This window comes from Pristiophorus japonicus, chromosome 14 (genome assembly GCF_044704955.1).
Source record: "Pristiophorus japonicus isolate sPriJap1 chromosome 14, sPriJap1.hap1, whole genome shotgun sequence".
NCBI classification, from domain to species: domain Eukaryota; kingdom Metazoa; phylum Chordata; class Chondrichthyes; family Pristiophoridae; genus Pristiophorus; species Pristiophorus japonicus.
In genome coordinates, this window is record NC_091990.1 from 107,926,356 (window position 1) to 107,950,576 (window position 24,221).

The 24,221-nt window shown below is 48.6% G+C and overlaps 1 protein-coding gene across 1 annotated transcript in view; it reads left to right on the forward strand.

The window, feature by feature from the left end:
- mical2b (microtubule associated monooxygenase, calponin and LIM domain containing 2b) overlaps positions 1-24,221 on the forward strand; it is a 403,033-nt gene that overhangs the window by 294,802 nt on the left and 84,010 nt on the right. Inside the window, exon 27 of the mRNA XM_070899469.1 lies at positions 9,930-10,110. Coding sequence (XP_070755570.1) covers positions 9,930-10,110 — 181 coding nt within the window. The remainder of the gene's footprint in view (positions 1-9,929; positions 10,111-24,221) is intronic.

The window sequence follows — 24,221 nt, forward strand, 5'->3', positions numbered from 1 at the left end:
CCTCCAGCCCCACAACCCCCCAGAGATGTCTGCACTCCTCTAATTCTGCCCTCTTGATTATAATCACTCAGCCATTGATGGCCGTGCCTTCTGTTGCCTGGGCCCCAAGCTCTGTAACTCCCTCCCTAAACCTCTCCGCCTCTCTACCTCCCCTCTCTTTCCTTCTTCAAGATACTCCTTAAAATCTACCTCTTAGACCAAGCTTTTGGTTACCTGCACTAATTTCTACTTATACAGCTCGGTGTCAAATTTTTACAACATAATTCTCCTGTGAAGCGCCTTGGGATGTTTCACTATATTAAAGGCGCTATATAAATACAAGTTGTTGTTGTTGTACCGGCTCGCTGCTTCTCCTCTCTCCCTTCCTTGCCTGGCCCTGACCTGTGATGTCTTGTCTCCTCTCCCTTCTCCTCTCCCTTGTCATGTCATGCATCCATCACAGTACTAAGCAGGGATGTTTACTATCTGGGCAACTGAATGAGTGCTGGAATAAATCACTCTGGCTCCCAACCCCATCTGTCTCATAGAATGATACAGCACAGCAGAAGGCCATTCGGCCCATCGTGCCAGTGCTAGCTCTGTGAAAGAGCAATCTAATTAGTCCCCCCTGCCTCCCGGTATTTCCCCATATCCCTCTAAATATCCCCTTTCAATTATTTATCCGATTCCCGTTTGAAAGTTACTATTGAATCTGCTCCCACCGCCCTTTCAGGCAGCGCGTTCCTGATCACAACAACTCGCTGCATAATAAGATTCTCCTCATCTCCCCCTCTGGTTCTTTTGCCGATTACCTTAAATCTATGTCCTCTGGTTACCGACCCTCCTGCCACTGGAAACATTTGCTCCCTATTTATTCTATCAAAGCCCCTCATCATTTTGAACGCTTCTGTCAAATCTTCTCCTTAACCCTCTCTGTTGTAAGGAGAGCAAGCCTAGCCACTTCAGCCTATTCACGTATCTGAAATCCATCCCCGGTACCATTCCAGTAAATCTCGTCTGTAGGAAATGTTTTATTTTAAAACTTTACTTGAGCCACATGCGGGGGTGGGGGGGGGAGGATTTCCGATTGAACATAGAGAGCTGCATTTAGTTACCGAGAGTATTCCTTCGATTAGAGGACTTAGCAATGGGTTCATGGTTCAAGGTGGGTACGCCCCCTATGAGATCTGCTCCACTTCAACCCTGAACAGGCTGGGGCTCTTTTCTCCAGAAAAGGGAAGGCTGAGGGGTGACCTGATCGAGGTCTTTAAAATTATGAAGGGGTTTGATAGGGTGGATACAGAGAGAATGTTTCCACTTGTGGGGGAGACCAGAACCAGGAGCCATCAATATAAGATAATCACTGATAAATCCATTAGGGAATTCAGGAGAAACTTCTTTACCCAGAGAGTGGTGAGAATGTGGAACTCGCTGCCACAGGGAGTGATTGAGGCGAATAGTATCGATGCGTTTAAGGGGAAGCTGGATAAACACATGAGGAAGAAAGGAATAGAAGGATATGCTGATGAAGAGGGGTGGGAGGAGGCTCATGTGGAGCATAAACACCGGCACGGACCAATTGAACAGAATGGCCTGATTCTGTGCTGTAAGTTCTATAGAAACATAGAAACATAGAAATTCACAGCGCAGAAAGAGGCCATTTCGGCCCATCGTGTCTTCGCCGGCCGACAAAGAGCCGCACGGCCCTCGGTCAGCAGCGCTGAAGGTTACATATAAACCGATGAACAATGGCGGAAAGATAAAGAGCACTCGGCCCAACCAGTCCGCCCCACACAACTGCGACATCCCTTGCACCGAAACATTCTACACTCCACCCCAACCGGAGCCATGTGATCTCCTGGGAGAGGCAAAAAAACACCTAGCTAAAACCTATCTATTTCAGTTTTGAAATTTCCAATTGACCCCCAGCTTTTTTTGGGAGGGGGCGGGGGGAAAGAGAATTCCAGATTCCCACTGCCCTTTGTGTGAAGAAGTGCTTCCTGACATCACCCCTGAATGGCCTGGCTCTAATTTTAAGGTAACGCCCCCTTGTTCTGGACTCCCTTCACCAGAGGAAATAGTTTCTCCCTAACGACCCCATCAAACCCTTAAATCATATTAAACACCTCAATTAGATTCACCCCTTAATCTTTTAAACTTGAGGGAATACAAGCCCAGTCTGTGCAACCTGCCCTCGTAATTTAACCCTTTTAGCCCCGGTATCATTTTAGTGCACTCCCCATGGCAAAGTATTCTGTGCCCCAGCGACCCTGTAGATAACAGAATTACTCATAATCTCTTTCATCACTTTTTTTTGCAACACCTAATGATTTTAAGTTGCTTTTATCGTTTATTGTTTCTTCATGACAGCAAGACCAAGATAGGCAACTTAGCAGAGCTGGGCTGTCCCTTAGCCTCATGGCAACACACTGTGAGATTGAGCCGTAGGGAGCAGGAACAACAATAACAACTTGTATTTATATAGCGCCTTTAACCATAGTGAAACGTCGCAAGGTGCTTCACAGGAGCGATTATCAAACAAAATTTGACAACAAGCCACATAAGGAGAAATTAGGGCAGGTCAAAGAGGTAGGTTTTAAGGGGCATCTTAAAGGAGGAAAGTGAGGTAGAGAGGTGGAGAGGTTTAGGGAGGGAATTCCAGAGCTTGCAGCCCAGGCAGCTGAAGGCACGGCCACCAATGGTGGAGCGATTATAATCAGGGATGCTCAAGAGAGCGCAGACATCTCGCGAGGGTGGAGGGCCATTGTGGGGCTGGAGGAGATTACAGAGATAGGGAGGAGCAAGCCCACAGAGGGATTTGAAAATAAGAATGAGAATTTTGAAATCGAGGCATTGCTTAACTGGGAGCCAATGTAGGTCAGTGAGCACAGGATCAGCTCCGCTGGCCAGCCACATTGTTCGCATGCCAGACACGAGACTCCCAAAGGAAGCGCTCTACTCGGAACTCCTTCAAAGCAAACAAGCCAAAGGTGGGCAGAGGAAACGTTACAAGGACACCCTCAAAGCCTCCCTGATAAAGTGCAACTTCCCCACCGACACCTGGGAGTCCCTGGCTCAGGACCGCCCAAAGTGGAGGAAGTGCATCCGGGAGGGCGCTGAGCACCTCGAGTCTCATCGCCAAGAGCAGCAGAAAACAAGCGCAGGCGGAGGAAAGAGTGTGCGGCAAACCAGACCCACCGACCCCTGTTCAGTCACCTAAGGACTCATTTTTAAGAGTGGCAGCAAGTCCTCCTCGATTCTGAGGGACTGCATGTGATGATGATGATGGGTGAGTGGGACTTGGTGCGAGTTAGGACACAGGCTGCCAAGTGGGGCCCAGGTTCGACCCCAGTCTGCTCTTAGCTAGTTGATCTCCATCAGTGTGGGTGCTGCTGTCAGGCATAGTGTGCTTGGGCTCAGGACATGGGAGATCAGTAGGGAGATCCTTGCTTCGGGCTGTGGGATCCCTCCATGAAGTGCGGACATGGGATAAGGGCAGACTATGCTCGGGTGTGAACCCTTCTCATGCTCAAAGAGCCTGCTCACATTCAGTGTCCTGACTGACACTTGGGGTGAGCTAACAGACGCTGTAGCACTTAAGCTCCTGGACTAAATCTGGAGAATGTGAGTTCAACTCCCACCATGGTAGTGCGAGAATTGAATTCAGTTTTTTTAAAAGCTGGAAATTAAAAGCTAGTCTCAGTAAAAGTGATTGTCGTAAAAAAAACAACTGGTTCACTAATGTCCTTACCCAGTGTAATGTATTTGCTTCATGGGTTCTTTGCTTAAGAATTCATAGCAACACATTGTTATTAGGAACTAGTTGGCTTGTTAACAAAGGTTTAACAATCACACTATACATTACCAGTTCATCTACTAGGCTCACAACTGCAAATCTCATCATGGATAACCAAGACCCAATTGAATGGGGTTTTATTGAGTCTTGTGAACATCATATGACTGGCTAAGCCACTCCCAACTTAACAGCTCTACAACTATTTTAAAAGTAACTTTAAATCAAGTACCCTTTTTTTTGAGGGCACCAAAACCACAATTTAACAATTAGAAATTAAAGGGAACCTTTTTCAAATCAGATCACATCAAAATTCTGTTCTCTGTTGAAATGATGCACTCCAGTCCCTCTGGTGCCCAACTCTTGCGAAAGACCGCTAATGTATCGGTGGACACGGCGTGCTCCATCTCCAGGGATACCCTAGCTCGGATGTAACCGCAGAAGAGAGGCAGGCAGTTGGGCTGAACGACCCCCTTGACCGCCCGCTGCCTTGACCGGTTAATGGCCACCTTGGCCAGGCCCAGGAGCAGTCCTATGAGGAGGCCTTCTGACCTGCCCGCTCCCCTCCGCACAGGGTACCCAAAGATCAGGAGCGTGGGACTGAAGTGCAACCAGAATTTCAGGAGCAGCCCCTTCAAATAATGGAAGAGGGGCTGCAACTTCACACATTGAACATAGAAGTATAGAAAATAGGTGCAGGAGTAGGCCATTCGGCTCTTCGAGCCTGCACCACCATTCAATAAGATCATGGCTGATCATTCAACTTCAGCACCCTACTCCTGCCTTCTCTCCATACCCCTGATCCATTTAGCCATAAGGGCCACATCTAACTCCCTTTTGAATATATCCAACGAACTGGACTCAACAACTTTCTGTGGCAGAGAATTCCACAGGTTCACAATTCTCTGGGTAAAAAAGTTTCTCCTCATCTCGGTCCGAGATGGCTTACCCCTTATCCTTAGACTGTGACCCCTGGTTCTGGACTTCCCCAACATTGGGAACATTCTTCCTGTATCTAACCTATCCAATCCCGTCAGAATTTTGTATGTTTCTATGAGATCCCCTTTCATTCTTCTAAATTCCAGTGAATATAAGCCTAGTCAATCCAGTCTTTCTTCATATGTCAGTCCTGCCATCCTGGGAATCAGTCGGGTGAACCTTCACTGCCTCAATAGCAAGAATGTCCTTCCTCAGATTAGGAGACCAAAACTGCACACAATACTCAAGGTGTGGTCGCACCAAGGCCCTGTACAACTGCAGCAAGATCTCCCTGCTCCTATACTCAAATCTTCTCACTATGAAGGCCAACAAGCCATTTACTTTCTTTACTGCCTGCTGTACATGCATGCCTACTTTCAATGACTGATGTACCATGACACCCAGGTCTCGTTGCACCTCCCCTTTTACTAATCTGTCACCATTCAGATAATATTCTGCCTTCCTGTTTTTGCCACTAAAGTGGATAACCTCACATTTATCCACATTATACTGCATCTGCCATGCATTTGCCCACTCACCTAACTTGTCCAAGTCACCCTGCAGCCTCTTAGCATCCTCCTCACAGCTCACACCGCCACCCAGCTTAGTGTCATCTGCAAACTTGGAGATATTACATTCAATTCCTTCATCTGAATCATTAATATATATTGTAAATAGCTGGGGTCCCAGCACTGATCCTTGCGGTACACCACTAGTCACTGCCTGCCATTCTGAAAAGGACCCGCTTATCCCGACTCTCTGCTTCCTGTCTGCCAACCAGTTCTTTATCCACGTCAATACATTACCCCCAATACCATGTGCTTTAACTTTGCACACTAATCTCTTGCGTGGGACCTTGTCAAATGCCTTTTGAAAGTCCAAATACACCACATGCACTGGTTCTCTCTTGTCTACTCCACTAGTTACATCCTCAATAAATTCTAGAAGATTTGTCAAGCATGATTTCCCTTTCATAAATCCATGCTGACTTGGACCGATCCTATCACTGCTTTCCAAATGCGCTGCTATTACATCTTTAATAATTGATTCCAATGTTTTCCCCACTACCGATGTCAGGCTAACCGATCTATAATTCGCTGTTTTCTCTCTCCCTCCTGTTTTAAAAAGTGGGGCTACATTAACTATCCTCCAATCCACAGGAACTGATCCAGAGTCTATAGAATGTTGGAAAATGACCACAACTATTTCTAGGGCCACTTCCTTAAGCACTCTGGGATGCAGACTATGAGGCCCTGGGGATTTATCGGCCTTCAATCCCATCAATTTCCCTAATACCATTTCCCTCAGTTCCCTCAGTTCCTCTTTCTCGCTAGACTCTCGGTCCCCTAGTATTTTCGGGAGGTTATTCGTGTCTTCCTTAGTGAAGACAGAACCAAAGTATTTGTCCTAACCTGAGGATGGGCATTCTTGCTATTGAGGGAGTGCAGCGAAGGTTCACCAGGCTGATTCCCGGGATGGCGGGACTGACCTATCAAGAAAGACTGGATCAACTGGGCTTGTATTCACTGGAGTTCAGAAGAATGAGAGGGGACCTCATAGAAACATTTAAAATTCTGACGGGGTTAGACAGGTTAGATGCAGGAAGAATGTTCCCAATGTTGGGGAAGTCCAGAACCAGGGGACACAGTCTAAGGATAAGGGGTAAGCCATTTAGGACCGAGATGAGGAGAAACTTCTTCACCCAGAGAGTGGTGAACCTGTGGAATTCTCTACCACAGAAAGTTGTTGAGGCCAATTCACTAAGTATATTCAAAAAGGAGTTAGATGAAGTCCTTACTACTAGGGGGATCAAGGGGTATGGCGAGAAAGCAGGAATGGGGTACTGAAGTTGCATGTTGAGCCATGAACTCATTGAATGACGGTGCAGGCTAGAAGGGCCGAATGGCCTACTCCTGCACCTATTTTCTATGTTTCTATGTTTCTATGTTTCAATTGGTCTGCCATTTCCTTGTTCCCCATTATAAATTCACCTGATTCTGACTGCAAGTGACCTACATTAGCCTTCCCTAATCTTTTTCTCTTCACATATCTATAAAAGCTTTTGCAGTCAGTTTTATGTTTCCTGCAAGCTTACTCTCATGCTCTATTTTCCCTCTCCTAATTAAACCCTTAGTCCTCCTCTGCTGAATTCTAAATTTCTCCCAGTCCTCAGGTTTGCTGCATTTCCTGGCCAATTTATATGCCTCTTCCTTGGATTTAACACTATCCCTAATTTCCCTTGTTAGCCACGGTTGAGCCACCTTCCCCGTTTTATTTTTATGCCAGACAGAGATGTACAATTGTTGAAGTTCATCCATGTGATCTTTAAATATCTGCCATTGATCATAAACATGGAACACGGACTCCTCTAGACCGCAGAAATTACTGGTGGCCTGGGAGCACGTGAACCAACTTAAAAACCGATTGCAAGGGATTGCTCCGTGAAACACCCTCCAGGCCAAGTCCCCAATAAATAGAGGGAGGACCCCCACGTAGAGAGTACTCCATTGGGGATCCCAGCCTCCACCGGACAGCAAGATGGTGCGCCATGGCTTGTGCGGATGGCAGACGAGGATGGCAAAGTGGTGGTGAGTGTGCAAGAGCAGCCCGTAGAGGACTTGAGCCTCCTCCAGGAAACCCTCTCGCGCAGAACTGAAAGGCACGGGGGGGAGATTTCCCGGAGGAGTCTCAAATTGTGAGGCGCCGGCTGCCGAGGGAGTTTTTGGGGCTTGGCGCTGATGAGGAATTCTATCCGGACGGGGGGTTAGTTCGGACGGGGTCGCCCCATGTGCTTGAGCCTCCTCGACGTACCTAGTGGAGTCAGGGCCCAGTGCTGTTTTTAGCGACTCGATGACATTGGCCGTGCGCAGGATAAGCGCCATGCCAGCTCCTCAGGTGCCATTCAGTCAACAGCTCTGCATACTCACGGGTGCATAAGCTACACCTGGTCTAGGCCTATATGTGACTCCAGTGCCACACCAATGTGGTTGATTCTTACATGTCCCCTGATGTGACCGAGCAAACCATTCAGTTGTATCAAACCTGCCACCAGCGGTTTAAGGAGGTGGCCCATCATTTTCTTCTGGGACAGCCAATCAATGTCGGCCTGGCCAGTGACGCCCACATCCCGAGAGTGAATCAAATTAAGAAGGCGGTATGTACAGGAACATGGATCAGAACTGATAGTGACATTGCTGCCTCTTAAAAGTAACACTCTGCGGAAGAGAGTCCCAGTTTCTAGCCGGAGAGAGCAAGATGAAGAGAAATGCGGAGAGGTGGGTGAAGGAGACTGGCTAGATTGGATTCCTGGCAGACCAGGCCCATCTTATGGACAGACGTTATTGGCAGCCATGGGTCAACAGTTTCATTGGTCTCGATTTTAAAAAGAAAGTAAGACTTGCATTTATATAGCGTCGTTTACAACCTCAGGATGTCCCAAAGCACTTCACAACCAATTAAGTACTTTTGAAGTGTAGTCACTGTTGTAATGCGGGAAACGCTGCAGCCAATTTGTGCACAGCATGCTCCCACAAACCGCAATGTGATAATCTGTTTTAGTGATGTCGGCTGAGGGATAAACATTGGCCCCAGGACACCCGGGAGAACTCCCCTGCTCTTCTTTGAAATACTGCCGTGAGATCTTTAACATTCACCTGAGAAAGCAGACACGGCCTAGGTTTAACGTCTCATCTGAAAGACGGCACCTCTGACAGTGCGGCGCTCCCTCAGTACTGCCCCTCCAACAGTGCAGCGCTCCCTCTGTACTGTCCCTCCGACAGTTCAGCGCTCCCTCAGTACTGCCCCTCCGACAGTTCAGCGCTACCACAGTACTGGCTCTCCAATAGTGCAGTGCTCCCTCAGTACTGCCCCTCCGACAGTGCAGCACTCCCTCAGTACTGCCTCTCCGACAATGCGGCGCTCTCTCAGTACTGCTCCGCCGACAGTGCAGAGCTCCCTCAGTACTGTCCCTCTGACAGTGCGGCACTCCCTCAGTACTGCCCCTTCGACAGCACGGCACTCCCTCAGCACTGCTCTCCGACAGTGCGCCGCTCCCTCATTACTGCCCCTCTGACAGTGCAGAACTCCCTCAGCACTGCACTGATGTGTCAGCCTAGATTCATTGGGACTTGAACCCATGACGTTCGACTCAGAGGCGAGAGAGGGTGAGTGCTGCCCACTGAACCTGGGCTGGTACGGGTTGGGATTGGTCTCTGCAGGTGGCCCCCAGGGTGAGCGATCAGCTCGTACTTCATGGCCCGGAGAGATTTTAACTCCCTGCGCCAGATTTCCATATTCAGGAAGGGAATCCCGCCCGATCCTGGGAGGAATCGCTGCCTGGCTGATGGGCGGCAGCGGGAATCTGGGCGAGTGGAGGCTGAGCGGGTGACTCGCAGTGATCGTCCTCCGCAGCCAGGTAAGTGGTGGTGGGGGAGGGGAGGGGGGTAGGAAAGGGGGCAGTCCAGATGTGATCGGAGGGCGGGGGGACTGGACGATGAAATAAGCCTGGGTCTTGGGGGGGCCAAACATTTCCTTGCCGGCCCAGAGGAGAACAGCTGCACCTCCTGACCTACCGGGAAACATTTAAACAATTGTTCAAAGTTACCTTGCTGGGACTCTTCGGTATTGGATACATTGGGCCTATACTCGCTGCAGTTTAGAAGAATGAGAGGTGATCTCATTGAAACATACAAAATTCTGAGGGGGATTGACCGGTCGATGCTGAGATGTTGTTTCCCCTGGCTGGAGAGTCTAGAACTAGGGGACACAGTCTCAGGATAAGGGGTCGGCCATTTAAGATTGCGATGAGAAGGAATTTGTTCACTCAGAGGGTGGTGAATCTTTGGAATTCTCTGCTCCAGAGGGCTGTGGATGCTCAATTGTTGAGTATATTCAAGGCTGAAACAGATCGATTTTTGGACTCTCGGGGAACCAAGGGATATGGGGATCGGCCGGCAAAGTGGAGTTGAGGTCAAAGATCAGCCATGATCTCATTGAATGGCGGAGCAGGCTCGAGGGGCTGAATGACCGACTCCTGTTCCTTGTTCTTATGTTCTAATAATCTGGGGCCACTTGTTATTCAGCATTCAGCAATGTGTTACACACCATCTTGGACCCAACCCTTCGTCACTAACTCTCCGAGGATGATTGCTGACCATGTTCCTTGTCCTTTCTCTCACAGTTTATCCACTCCAGTCTGGATCAGTCGCCAGTAAAAGGACTAAATGCGCATCTGGAGACTTGGACCTGCTTGAGACGTGCCCCGCCCTGGAGAGTCACTCGCCGCTAAGATCTCCAGATGCAGACGTGATTGGGCACAACCTCCTGGCGATCCGAGTCACGGTGACCAGCGATGGGAGCAGGTATTTCTGACCTTAACTTTCCATTGTCCTGACGGTGATGGCCAGCAGCAGTCCTCATTTGCCTGCCCCCCCCCCGACCGCTCCCATCAGAAGCCAGTTATACTGCATGTTTCGCACTGAGGTGAAGGAGTTTCGGCTGCACCGACTTTAACCCCTCAACCCAAGCCCCAATTTTTTAAAATATGCATTAATGGTTGTGATGTATGCTCCTTTGGGTATGCTCACAGGTTTGTAGAGCTGTTGCATTGTGAGTGGCTTAGCTAGTCACATGAAGTTCACAAGACTCAATAAAACCCCAATCAGTTGGGTCTAGGTCATCCACAATGAGGCATGTGGCTGTGAGCCTAGTGGATGAACAGGTGCAGCAGGAGCAGCGAGGTTGGGGTGCAGGAGCGGTGAGAGATTGTAGAGCGATGTGATCAGGGCCCAGGAGAGGCGTGAGTTCTGGGCCCAGAAGAGACGAGGGCCCAGGGGCAGCACAGGCCAGCCCACACTGCGATATGTGTGCGCACTGGGCCTGTGCAGCAGAGCTGGTCTCCAGTCGTCTTGGTTAACCCTTGCCACTGGACCAAGACCTAGCTCTGTCAAGCCCGTGTGGTGGCTGGGGTGCAATGGTCACTACACGTTAAAAAAATCCACGCATCTTCCACCCTTCAAAATTTAGTTCGGGATCCAGAATATTAGGTCCTTCATCCCTTTTTGGTGTGGCAGCAAGTCATCCTCGATACGAGGGATCGCCTATGATGATGATGGATGAACTAGTAATGTGCAGTGTGATAGTTAAATCTTTGTTAATAAACCAACTAGATCTTAATAGCAATGCGTTGATTTGAATACTTAAGCAAAGAACTCATGAAGCAAATACTCAGCACAGGAGGAGGCCATTCGGCCCATCGTGCCTGTGCCGGCTCTGTGGAAGAGCGATCCAATCAGTCCCACTCCCCCCTGCTCTTTCCCCACAGCCCTGCACATTTGAGTCATGGAATTTCACATTTAGGAATATAGGAACAGGAGGCGGCTATTCAGCCCCTCGAACCTGTTCCACCATTCAGTTAGATCACGGCTGATCTGTATCTTAACCCCATCTACCCACCTTTGTCTAAAATAACCCTTGTCTAAAATAAATCTATCGATTTTTTAAGTTTTAAAATTTTCAATTGACCCCCAGCCTCAACAGCTTTTTGGGGGAGAGAGTTCCAGATTCCCACCACCTTTTGTGTGAAGAAATGCTTCCTGACATCACCCCTGAACGGCCTGGCTCTAATTTTAAGGTGATGCCCCCTTGTTCTGGACTCCCCCCACCAGAGGAAATAGTTTCTCCCTGTCGACCCGATCAAACCCTTTAATCACCTTAAACACCTCGATTAAGCAAAGAATGACGAAGAAAGCAATAAAGAAAGGAAAGATAGATTACGAAGGTAAACTTGCGCAAAACATAAAAACGGATAGTAAAAGCTTTTACAGATATATAAAACGGAAAAGAGTGACTAAAGTAAACGTTGGTCCCTTAGAAGATGAGAAGGGGGATTTAATAATGGGAAATGTGGAAATGGCTGAGACCTTAAACAATTATTTTGCTTCAGTCTTCACAGTGGAAGACACAAAAACCATGCCAAAAATTGCTGATCACAGGAATGTGGGAAGGGAGGACCTTGAGACAATCACTATCACTAGAGGGGTAGTGCTGGACAGGCTAATGGGACTCAATGTAGACAAGTCCCCTGGTCCTGATGAAATGCATCCCAGGGTATTAAAAGAAATGGCGGAAGTTATAGCAGATGCATTCGTTATAATCTACCAAAATTCTCTGGACTCTGGAGAGATACCAGCGGATTGGAAAGCAGCTAATGCAAAGCCTCTGTTTAAAAAAGGGGCAGACAAAAGGCAGGTAACTATAGGCCGGTTAGTTTAACATCTGTAGTGGGGAAAATGCTTGAAACTATCATTAAGGAAGAAATAGCGGGACATCTAGATACGAATAGTGCAATCAAGCAGACGCAGCATGGATTCATGAAGGGGAAATCATGTTTAGCTAATTTAATGGAATTCTTTGAGGATATAACGAGCATGGTGGATCGAGGTGTACCGATGGATGTGGTGTATTTAGATTTTCAAAAGTCATTCGATAAGGTGCCACACAAAAAGTTACTGCAGAAGATAAAGGTACGCAGAGTCAGAGGAGATGTATTAGCATGGATAGAGAATTGGCTGGCGAACAGAAAGCAGAGAGTCGGGATAAATGGGTCCTTTTCGGGTTGGAAATCGGTGGTTAGTGGTGTGCCACAGGGATCGGTGCAGGGACCACAACTGTTTACAATATACATAGATGACCTGGAAGAGGGGACAGAGTGTAGTGTAACAAAATTTGCAGATGACACAAAGATTAGTGGGAAAGCGGGTTGTGTAGAGAACACAGAGAGGCTGCAAAGAGATTTAGATAGGTTAAGCGAATGGACTAAGGTTTGGCAGATGGAATACAATGTCGGAAAATGTGAGGTCATCCACCTTGGAAAAAAAAAACAGTAAAAGGGAATATTATTTGAATGGGGAGAAATTACAACATGCTGCGGTGCAGAGGGACCTGGGGGTCCTTGTGCACGAATCCCAAAAAGTTAGTTTGCAGCTGCAGCAGGTAATCAGGAAGGCAAATGGAATGTTGGCCTTCATTGCGAGAGGGATGGAGTACAAAAGCAGGGAGGTCCTGCTGCAACTGTACAGGGTATTGGTGAGGCCGCACCTGGAGTACTGCATGCAGTTTTGGTCACCGTATTTAAGGAAGGATATACTAGCTTTGGAGGGGGTACAGAGACGATTCACTAGGCTGATTCCGGAGATGAGGGGGTTACCTTATGATGATAGATTGAATAGACTGGGTCTTTACTCGGAGTTCAGAAGGATGAGGGGTGATCTTAGAGAAACAATTAAAATAATGAAAGGGATAGACAAGATAGAGGCAGAGAGGTTGTTTCCACTGGTCGTGGAGACTAGAACTAGGGGGCACAGCTTCAAAATACGGGGGAGCCAATTTAAAATCGAGTTGAGAAGGAATTTCTTCTCCCAGGGGGTTGTGAATCTGTGGAATTCTCTGCCCAAGGAAGCAGTTGAGGCTAGCTCATTGAATGTATTCAAGTCACAGCTAGATAGATTTTTAACCAATAAGGGAATTAAGAGTTATGGGGAGTGGGCGGGTAAGTGGAGCTGAGTCCACGGCCAGATCGCCATGATCTTGTTGAATGGCGGAGCAGGCTCGAGGGGCTAGATGGCCTACTCCTGTTCCTAATTCTTATGTTCTTATGATCTTATGATTAGATCACCCCTTAATCTTCTGTTAATACTCTCTCGGTTATTGGACTGGAGTTATACCAGATGGCCTTCTTGAGTGGATCTTGAACCATATTTTTCTGGTACACTCAGGATCATGACCGGACCAGTCTCTGAATATTATTCTGTATCTTTTTTGGCAAAATATACCTGCCGTTCCTCGGTATGATACATAGAAGAAAGAATGTGCATTTACATCCAATGAATGAACTTTAACGCACAGTCACTGTAGTTTTGTCGGCAAAGGCGGCAGCCAACTTGTGCACAGCAAGGTCCCACAAACAGCAGTGACCGAATGACCGAGATATTAAGGGGAACGGATAGGGTAGGTAGGGAGAAACTATTTCCACTGACGTAATTATTTGCACTAGAAAAATGCTCTGATTGGGTATCCATGATCACATGACCAGATTGCTGATTGGTCCCCTTGGAGGATAAGACACCCCCAGCAATTTCTCTGGAAAGTGTTCCTGCCCCATCTCAACCCAAGTCCCTGCCCCCCCACCTCAGCCCGAGTTCCTGCCCCGCCCCCCACCCCAGCCCAAGTCCCTGACCCCCCCCCAGCCTGGGCCCCCAGCCCGAGTCCTTGATCCCGCTCCCCACCGCCCCCAGCCCAAGATCCTACCCCCCCTCAGCCCAGTTTCCTGAACTTACCCACACCACCCCCCCCCCCCCAGTACCCCGCCGCCCCCCTAGATGGGGCATTGTGTGTGAGTCACGGATTGTTAACTGGTTTATTGGACATGAAGTGAATAATGACAATGTCGTGATTTCCAGATTTCATCACCTCCAACGATGTCCCTTGTAACACACGCACTGAGCTTTCCGAGAAATCGGGAGTGGGTATAAAGGGGATTGGAAGAACATGATCCGTCTTTCCTGAGTTACCAATCTCACCTCCGATCCCCTCTCCCGCGGCCCCTCTCTCTCCCCCAGTCGCTCTCCCCCACGCCCCCCCCCCCCACCCCCACCCCGCAGTCTCTCTCTTTCTCTCACTGCCCCAGTCTCTCACTCTCCCCCAGTCTCTCTCTCCCTCTCCTGGACTCTCTTTTCCTCCCCCCAGTCTCTCCCTTTCTCCCCAGTCTCTCTCTCTCTCTCTCTCTCTCTCTCTCTCGCTCCCCCCAGTCTCACTCTCTCTCCCCCAGTCTCTCTCCTCTCCCTCCCCCAAGTCTCGCTCTCTCCTCCAGTCTCTCTCCTCTCCCTCCCCCCAGTCTCTCTCTCTCTCTCTCCTCCAGTCTCTCTCCTCTCCCTCCCCCCCAGTCGCTCGCTCTCTCTTTCCCCCAAGTCTCTCTCTCTCCCCTTGTTATGTATGTGAACCTCACCTTTGTGTAAGACTTGCCACTAGGGGGCACACCTGTGGGAGACCTATGGGTCACCTGTGTACCCTGGAGCAGGCAGGTATAAAAGACCACCATGCTGCTGCCTCACTTTGGAGGTGTATTAAAGAGACCAAGGTCACAATGGTTTGAGCTTACAACACAGTCTCATGGAGTCATTCTGAACTTAACAACCGGCGACAAGTTACAGATCACGAACTTTCATGCAGAAATGGCTGCCGTTGGTATTCTTGAGAGATTTGTTGAGGGTGATGATTGGGAAGCCTTCGTTGAGCGTCTCGACCAGTACTTTGTGGCAAACGAGCTGGACACGGCTGAGACGGCGATCAAGCGCAGGGTGATTCCCCTCACCGCATGTAGGTCGCCGGTATATGACCTCCTCAAAGACCTACTGGTCTCAGACAAACCAACGGACAAGACTTCACATAGCACCTCCGGCTGAAGGAGAGCATCCTAATGGCCAGGTATCACTTTTACATGCACCATCGCTCCGAGGGCCAGAACGTGGCGAGTTTTGTTGCAGACCTAAGACGCCTTGCGGGACAGTGCGAATTTGCAGGATCTTTGGGGGAAATGTTGCGGGACTTTATCATGCTCGGACTTGGCCACGAGGCCATCCTCCGCAAACTACTGACTGCCGAATCCTTAGATCTGAGCAAGGCCATCACGCTAGCCCAGGCCTTCACATCCACGAGCGACAACACAAAACCAATATTCTCACAGAATCGAAGCACACCGGCAAGTACTGTGCATAAAATAATGTTTTCAGCAGGCAGAACTGTATATGGTAGGGCCCACACGACTGCAGGAGTTAGGCCGAGGGTGATTCAGAGGCCGCTGTGGAATGCTAATGCTAATTAACACCATGCTGGCGCGGTGGGGGCAGTCATAGAGCCCATCAATGTCGATTCAAGCACTGCGTGTGCAAGGGCTCTGGAACAATGGGGCAAGCAACCTCAAATGTGCAAGTGACCTCTGACTCACCACGTGGCAGAGTCAGCAGAGGACTACCGATCCAGCGCGGATCACACTGAACGAGCAGGAGAGGCAACTCAACCGGAGAATGAAGAAGAAGTGTATGGGGTACACACCTTCACCACCAAAAGCCCCCTAATAATGTTAAAAGTTAAACTTAACGGCATTCCAGTCTCCATGGAATTGGACACGGGGGCGAGTCAATCGATTATGAGCCAGAATACTTTTGAGAAACTGTGGGGCAACAAGGCACAGAGGCCAAAACTGAGCCCGATTCACACTACGCTGCACACTTACACCAAAGAACTCATACCTGTTATCGGCAGTGAAAGTATCATATGACGGAATGGTGCATGATTTACCACTATGGATGTACCAGGTGATGGCCCAACGCTGTTCAGCAGGAGCTGGCTAGGCAAGATCCGGTGGAATTGGGACGACATCAAAGCACTGTCTTTGGTGGATGACGCCCTGTGCGCCCAGGTGCTAAACAAATTCCTAGCGTTATTTGAGCCAGGCATTGGCAACTTCATAGGCGCCAAAGTGCGTTCCTGGGGCATGGCCCGTTCATCACAAGGCCTGAGCAGTCTATATATGATGCGAGAGAAAGTTGAAATCGAGCTCGAGCTGTACAGACTTCAACGAGAGGGAATCGTATCGCCAGTCGAGTTCAACGAGTGGGCCTGTCCAATCATGCCAGTACTAAAGAGCGATGGGACAGTCAGAATCTGCGGGGACTACAAGGTGACGATCAACCGAGTCTCGTTACAGGACCAGTACCCACTACCCAAAGCGGAGGACTTAATCACAATGCTAGCAGGACTTATTCACCAAGCTAGACCTAACCTCCGCTTACATGGCATAGGAACTGGCTGAACCGTCAAACAAGTTGACATGCATCAACACGCACAAAGGACTGTTCGTGTACCACAGATGCCCCTTTGAGATTCGCTCGGTGGCGGCCATCTTCCAGAGGAAGATGGAAAGTCTGCTAAAATTGGTTCCATGCACAGTGGTGTTCCAAGACGACATCGTGATCACTGGTCGCAACATCACCGCACACTTGCACAACTTGGAAGAGGTTCTAAAGCGACTGGACAGAATAGGACTCGGGCTGAAACGCTCCAGTGTGTTTTCCTGGTGCCAGAGGTCGATTTTCTGGGGAGAAAGATTGCAGCAGACGGCATCAGAACCATGGACTCCAAGACGGAGGCCATCAAGAATGCACCCAGACCACAGAATGTGACGGAGCTGCGTCCGTTCCTGGGACTCCTCAACTATTTTGGTAACATTCTACCGGGGTTTGAGCACTTTGCTGGAACCCTTGCATTTATTGCTACGTAAGGGTGATGACTGGGTTTGGGGTAAGTCTCAAGAGACGGCCTTTAATAAGGCCAGAAACCTGCTATGCTCGAAGAAGTTACTTGTACTGTATGACCCATGTAAATGCTTAGTACTATCATGTGATGCGTCGTCGTACGGGGTCGGTTGTGTGTTACAGCAAGCAAATGTGTCAGGCAAACTGCAACCGGCTGCATATGCGTCCAGAAGTTTACCCAAGGCTGAAAGAGCCGACAGTATGGTTGAGAAAGAAGCATTGGCTTGTGTATACGGGGTTACGAAAATGTACCAATATCTATTTGGTCTCCAGTTCGAGCTCGAAACTGACCACAAACCGCTTACTTCACTGCTCTTAGAAAGCAAAGGTATCAATACCAATGCTTCGTCCCGCATCCAGAGATGGGCACTAACATTGTCTGCATATGACTATGTAATCCGTCACAGACCAGGCACTGAGAACTGCACTGCTGCCCTCGGTCGGCTGCCATTGTCCACCACTGGGGTGGAAATGGTGCAACCCGCAGACTTGCTTCTGGTAATGGATGCTTTTGAGAGCAAGGGGTCACCCATCACGGCTCGCCAGATCAGGACCTGGACCAGCCAAGATCCCCTGCTATCACTAGTAAAAAGCTGCATCCTCAATGGGAGCTGGTCGGGGGTTCCCGAGGAAATGCAAGATGAAATTAAGCCTTTTTACCGACGCAAGGATGAAAGGATGCCACCTATGGGGGAATCACATGATTTTGCCCAAAAAGGGCAGGGAAACGTTTATACACGACCTACACAGTACCCACCCAGGCATCGTCATGATGAAAGCTATCGCCAGGTCGCACGTTTGGTGGCCCAGCATTGACTCTGAATTAGAGTCATGCATACACCAAGGCAACACTTGTTCACAGCTGAGCAATGCACCCAGGGAGGCTCCCCTGAGCCTGTGGTCATGGCCCTCCAAACCGTGGTCCAGGGTCCACGTAGATTTCGCTGGCCCCTTTCTAGGGAAGATGTTTCTAGTAGCAGTGGACGCTTACTGAAAATGGATGGAATGTATAATAATGTCATCATGTACGTCAACTGCCACCATTGAAAACCTTAGGGCCATGTTCGCCACCCATGGTTTGCCTGACGTCCTTGTCAGTGACAATGGACCATGTTTCACCACCTCGGAATTCAACTGAGTTCATGACCTGCAATGGCATTAAGCATGTCAGGTCTGACCCATTTAAGCCTGCATCTAAAGGCCAAGCGGAACGGGCAATCCAAACCATCAAACAAAGCTTGAGACACGTAACAGACAGCTCCTTGCAGACCCGGTTATCTAGGGTCCTGCTCAGTTACTCGACACGCCCCCACTCGCTCACTGGGGTTCCCCCTGCAAAGTTGTTAATGAAGAGAGCACTCAAAACCAGGCTCTCCTTAGTCCACTCGAATCTCAATGATCACGTAGAAACCCGGTGGCACAGGCATAATGTGTACCATGATCGCGCGGCGGCCTCGCGTGACATTGAGGTTAATGGTCCGGTGTTTGTTCTAAATTACGGTCACGGTCTCAAGTGGATTGCTGGCACGGTCTTAGCCAAGGAGGGAAATAGAGTGTTTGTTGTGAAGTTGTTGAATGGGCAAACGTGCAGAAAGCACCTGGATCAGACCAAACTGCGATTCACAGACAACCAAGAACAGTTTGAAGAAGACCCTAACATCTACGATCCACCAACACACACCCAACCAGCAATTGACTTCGCTGTCAACCACGAAGATGAACCCACCATGTCCGACAGTCTGATCAGACCAGCCGCGCTGCCGTGCAGCAATGATCCATCCACCTCACCCATGCCAGGACTTCAACTCAAGCGATCGACCCGGGAATGCAGAGCGCCAGATCGCCTCAACCTGTAAATAACTTGTACTCAAGACTTTGGGGGGAAGTGATGTTATGTATATGAACCTCACCTGTGTGTAAGACTTGCCACTAGGGGCACACCTGTGGGAGACCTATGTTCACCTGTGTACCCTGGAGCAAGCAGGTATAAAAGGCAGTCCACCATGTTGAGGTCTCACTTTGGAGTTATATTAAAGAGACCAAGGTCACAATGATTTGAGCATCCAACACAGTCTCATGGAGTCATTCTGAACTCTCTCTCTCTCTCTCCCAGTCTCTCTCTCTCTCTCTCTCTCTCCCCCAGTCTCTCTCTCTCTCCCCATAAGTCTCTTTCTCTCTCTCTCCCATTCTCTCTCTCTCTCCCAATCTCTCTCCCTCCACCAGTCTCTCTCGCTCCCCCCAGTCTCTCTCTCTCTCTCCCCAGTCTCTCTCTCTCTCTCCCCAGTCTCTCTCTCTCTCCCCAGTCTCTCTCTCTCTCTCCCCCAGATTCTATCTCTCTCTCTCCCCCAGCCTATCTCTCTCTTCCTCCCAGTCTTTCTTTCTCCCCCAGTCTCTCTCTCTCTCTCCCAGTCTCTCTCTCTCTCCCCATAAGTCTCTTTCTCTCTCTCTCCCAGTCTCTCTGTCTCTCCCAATCTCTCTCCCTCCACCAGTCTCTCTCGCTCCCCCCAGTCTCTCTCTCTCTCCCCAGTCTTTCTCTCTCTCTCCCCCCGTCTCTCTCTCTCTCTCCCCAGTCTCTCTCTCTCTCCCCAGTCTCTCTCTCTCTCTCCCCCCCAGATTCTATCTCTCTCTCCCCTAGTCTCTCTCTCTGTCTCTCTCTCACAGTCTCTCTCTCTCCCCATAAGTCTCTTTCTCTCTCTCTCAGTCTCTGTCTCTCTCCCAATCTCTCTCCCTCCACCAGTCTCTCTCTCTCTCCCCAGTCTCTCTTTCTCCCCAGTCTCTCTCTCTCTCTCTCCCCCAGATTCTATCTCTCTCTCTCCCCCAGCCTCTCTCTCTCTTCCTCCCAGTCTCTCTTTCTCCCCCAGTCTCTCTCTCTCTCTCTCTCCCCAGTCTCTCCCTCTCTCCCCAGTCTCTCTCTCTCCCCCAGTCTCTTTCTCTCTCCCCAGTCTCTTTCTCTCTCCCCAGTCTCTCTCTCTCCCCCCAGATTCTATCTCTCTCTTTCCCCCCAGCCTCTCTCTCTCTCTCCCCAGTCTCTCTCTCTCTCTCTCTCCCCAGTCTCTCTCTCTCCCCAGTCTCTCTCTCTCCCCCCCCCAGATTCTATCTCTCTCTCTCTCCCCCAGCCTCTCTCTCTCTTCCTCTCAGTCTCTCGCTCTCCCTCAGTCTCTCTCTCTCTCTCTCCCCAATTTCTCTCGCTCTTTCCCCCAGTCTCTCTCTCTCTCTCTCTCTCTCCCCAGTCTCTCTCTCCCCCCATAGTCTATTTCTCTCTCCCCAGTCTCCCTCTCTCTCCTCCAGATCCTATCTCTCTCTCTCTCCCCCAGCCTCTCTCTCTCTACCCCCAGTCTCTCTCTCTCTCCCTCCAGTCTTCCTCTCTCTCCCATCAGACTCCTTCCAGTCTCTCTTTGCCCCAGTCTTTCTCGCTCTCTCTCCCACCTCCGATGTTTTCTCTCCCACAGAAGGTCACGGAAATATTTGTGAAGATAATCACAGCGATATTCCAAATGCAGCTCCAGCGGCAGTGATCTCCATATGGTCCGGCCCCCCTTCCGACTGCCTCACATGTCGCACTGCCCCTGCACGACCGAATTGAGGGCCCGTGCGCAAAAAATGGGCAGAGTCCAATGCGCGCATGCGCAGAAGGACACTGAAGAAACTAGTGCAAATAATAATTCTGTATTTCTGCTGGTTGCGGAATCTGGGACTCGAGGGCACAGTCTAAAAATTAGAGCCAGACCTTTCAGAAGTGAAATTAGGAAATACTTCTACACACAAAGGGTGGTAGAGGTTTGGAACTCTCTTCTGCAAACAGCAATAGATGCTGGGGATCAATTGTTAATTTTAAATCAGAGATTGATAGATTTTTGTTACCTAAAGGTATTAAGGGATCTGGGCCAAAGGTGGGTATATGGAGTTAGGTCACAGATCAGCCATGATCTCAGGCTCGAGGGGCTGAATGGCCTCCTCCTGCTCCTATGTTCCTGTGATCAGTTAATCTGTTTAGTGATGTTGGTTGAGAGATAAATATTGGCCCAGGACACTGGGGAGAACTCTCCTGCTCTTCTTCGAAATAGTGCTATGGGATCGTTTACATTCAACTGACCAGGGGCCCTCAGTTTAACGTTTCAACACGTTCTCAGAATGTTCCAAAGTGTTTCACAGCCAATGAGTTATTTTTGAAGTGTAGCTACTGTCATTAGGTAGGGAAATGCGGCAGGCAATTTGCACACAGGAAGCTCCCACAAACCGCACCTTATCACAGAGGTCAATTGTTAATTTGAAATCTGAGATTGATAGTATTTTGATAGGACATATGATGAAATGGGCAGACACGTGGCAGATGCATTTTAACGCAGAAAAGTGCGAAGTGATAAATTTTGTTAGGAAGAATGAGGAGACGAAATATAAAATAAAGGGTACAATTTAAAAGGGGGTTGCAGGAACAGAGAGACCTGGTGTCATGTATGTCATGTACTGCTTTGAGTACTGTTGAGGGGGATGACTCATCAGGGGAGGGCAGCAGCAGCCAAGTTCATGGCACCGTGGCTGGCTCTGTTGCACAGGAGGGCAGGAAAAAGAGTGGGAGAGCGATAGTGATAGGAGATTCAATTGTAAGCGGAATAGATAGGCGTTTCTGCGGCCGCAATCGAGACTCCAGGATGGTATGTTGCCTCCCTGGTGCAAGGGTCAAGGATGTCTCGGAGCGGGTGCAGGACATTCTAAAAAGGGAGGGAGAACAGCCAGTTGTCGTGGTGCACATTGGTACCAACCACATAGGTTAAAAAAAAGGGATAAGGTCTTACGAGACAAATTTAAGGAGCTAGGAGCTAAATTAAAAAGTAGGACCTCAAAAGTAGTAATCTCGGGATTGCTACCAGTGCCATGTGCTAGTCAGAGTAGGAATCGCAGGATAGCGCAGATGAATACGTGGCTTGAGCAGTGGTGCAACAGGGAGGGATTCAAATTCCTGGGGCATTGGAACAGGTTCTGGGGGAGGTGGGACCAGTACAAACCGGACGGTCTGCACCTGGGCAGGACCGGAACCAATGTCCTAGGGGTAGTGTTTGCTAGTGCTGTTGGGGAGGAGTTAAACTAATATGGCAAGGGGATGGGAACCAATGCAGGGAGACAGAGGGAAACAAAAAGGAGACAAAAGCAAAAGACAGAAAGGAGATGAGTAAAAGTGGAGGGCAGAGAAACCCAAGGCAAAAAACAAAAAGGGCCACTGAATATAAAGGGGCTGCAGGAGGGGTCAAAACTAGAAATCATGGTTTAAAAATTAGGATTAAAACACTCTACCTAAACGCACGCAGCATTCGAAATAAAGTAAATGAGTTGACGGCACAAATCATTACAAATGGGTATGATTTGGTGGCCATTACACTAACATGGTTGCAGGGTGGCCAAGACTGGCAATTAAACATACAGGGGTATCTGACGATTCGGAAAAATAGACAAGAAGGGAAAGGAGGTGGGGTAGCTCTGTTAATAAAGGATGATATCAGGGCAGTTGTGAGAGACGATATTGGCTCTAATGAACAAAATGTTGAATCATTGTGGGTGGAGATCAGAGATAGTAAGGGGGAAAAGTCACTGGTGGGCGTAATTTATAGGCCCCCAAATAATAACTTTACGGTGGGGCGAGCAATAATCAAGGGAATAATGGAGGCATGTGAAAAAGGAATGGCAGTAGTCATGGGGGATTTTAACCTACATATCGATTGGTCAACTCAAATCGCACGGGGTAGCCTGGAGGAGGAATTCATAGAATGCATACGGGATTGTTTCTGAGAACAGTATGTTACAGAACCTACAAGGGAGCAAGCTATCTTAGATCTGGTCCTCTGTAATGAGACAGGAAAAATAAACGATCTCCTAGTAAAAGATCCTCTCAGAATGAGTGATCATAGTATGGTTGAATTTGTAATACAGATTGAGGTGAGGAAGTTGTGTCAGAAACGAGCGTACAATGCTTAAACAAAGGGGACTACAGTGGGATGAGGGCAGAGTTGGCTAAAGTAGACTGGAAACACAGACTAAACGGTGGCACAATTGAGGAACAGTGGAGGACTTTTAAGGAGCTCTTTCATAGTGCGCAACAAAAATATATTCCAGTGAAAAAGAAGGGTGGTAAGAGAAGGGATAATCAGCCGTGGATAACCAAGGAAATAAAGGAGAGTATCAAATCAAAGGCTGATGCGTATAAGGTGGCCAAGGTTAGTGGGAAACTAGAAGATTGGGAAAATTTTAAACAACAGCAAAGAATGACTAAAAAAGCAATAAAGAAAGGAAAGATAGATTACGAAGGTAAACTTGTGCAAAACATAAAAACAAATAGTAAAAGCTTTTACAGATATATAAAACGGAAAAGAGTGACTAAAGTAAATGTTGGTCCCTTAGAAGATGAGAAGGGGGATTTAATAATGGGAAATGTGGAAATGGCTGAGACCTTAAACAATTATTTTGCTTCGGTCTTCACAGTGGAAGACACAAAAACCATGCCGAAAATTGCTGGTCACAGGAATGTGGGAAGGGAGGACCTTGAGACAATCACTATCACTAGGGGGGTAGTGCTGGACAGGCTAATGGGACTCAATGTAGACAAGTCCCCTGGTCCTGATGAAATGCATCCCAGGGTATTAAAAGAGATGGCGGAAGTTATAGCAGATGCATTCGTTATAATCTACCAAAATTCTCTGCACTCTGGAGGGAGGTACCAGCGGATTGAAAAGCAGCTAATGTAACGCCTCTGTTTAAAAAAGGGGGCAGACAAAAGGCAGGTAACTATAGGCCGGTTAGTTTAACATCTGTAGTGGGGAAAATGCTTGAAACTATCATTAAGGAAGAAATAGCGGGGCATCTAGATACGAATAGTGCAATCAAGCAGACGCAGCATGGATTCATGAAGGGGAAATCATGTTTAACTAATTTAATGGAATTCTTTGAGGATATAACGAGCATGGTGGATAGAGGTGTACCGATGGATGTGGTGTATTTAGATTTCCAAAAGGCATTCGATAAGGTGCCACACAAAAGGTTACTGCAAAAGATAGAGGTACGCGGAGTCAGAGGAAATGTATTAGCATGGATAGAGAATTGGCTGGCGAACA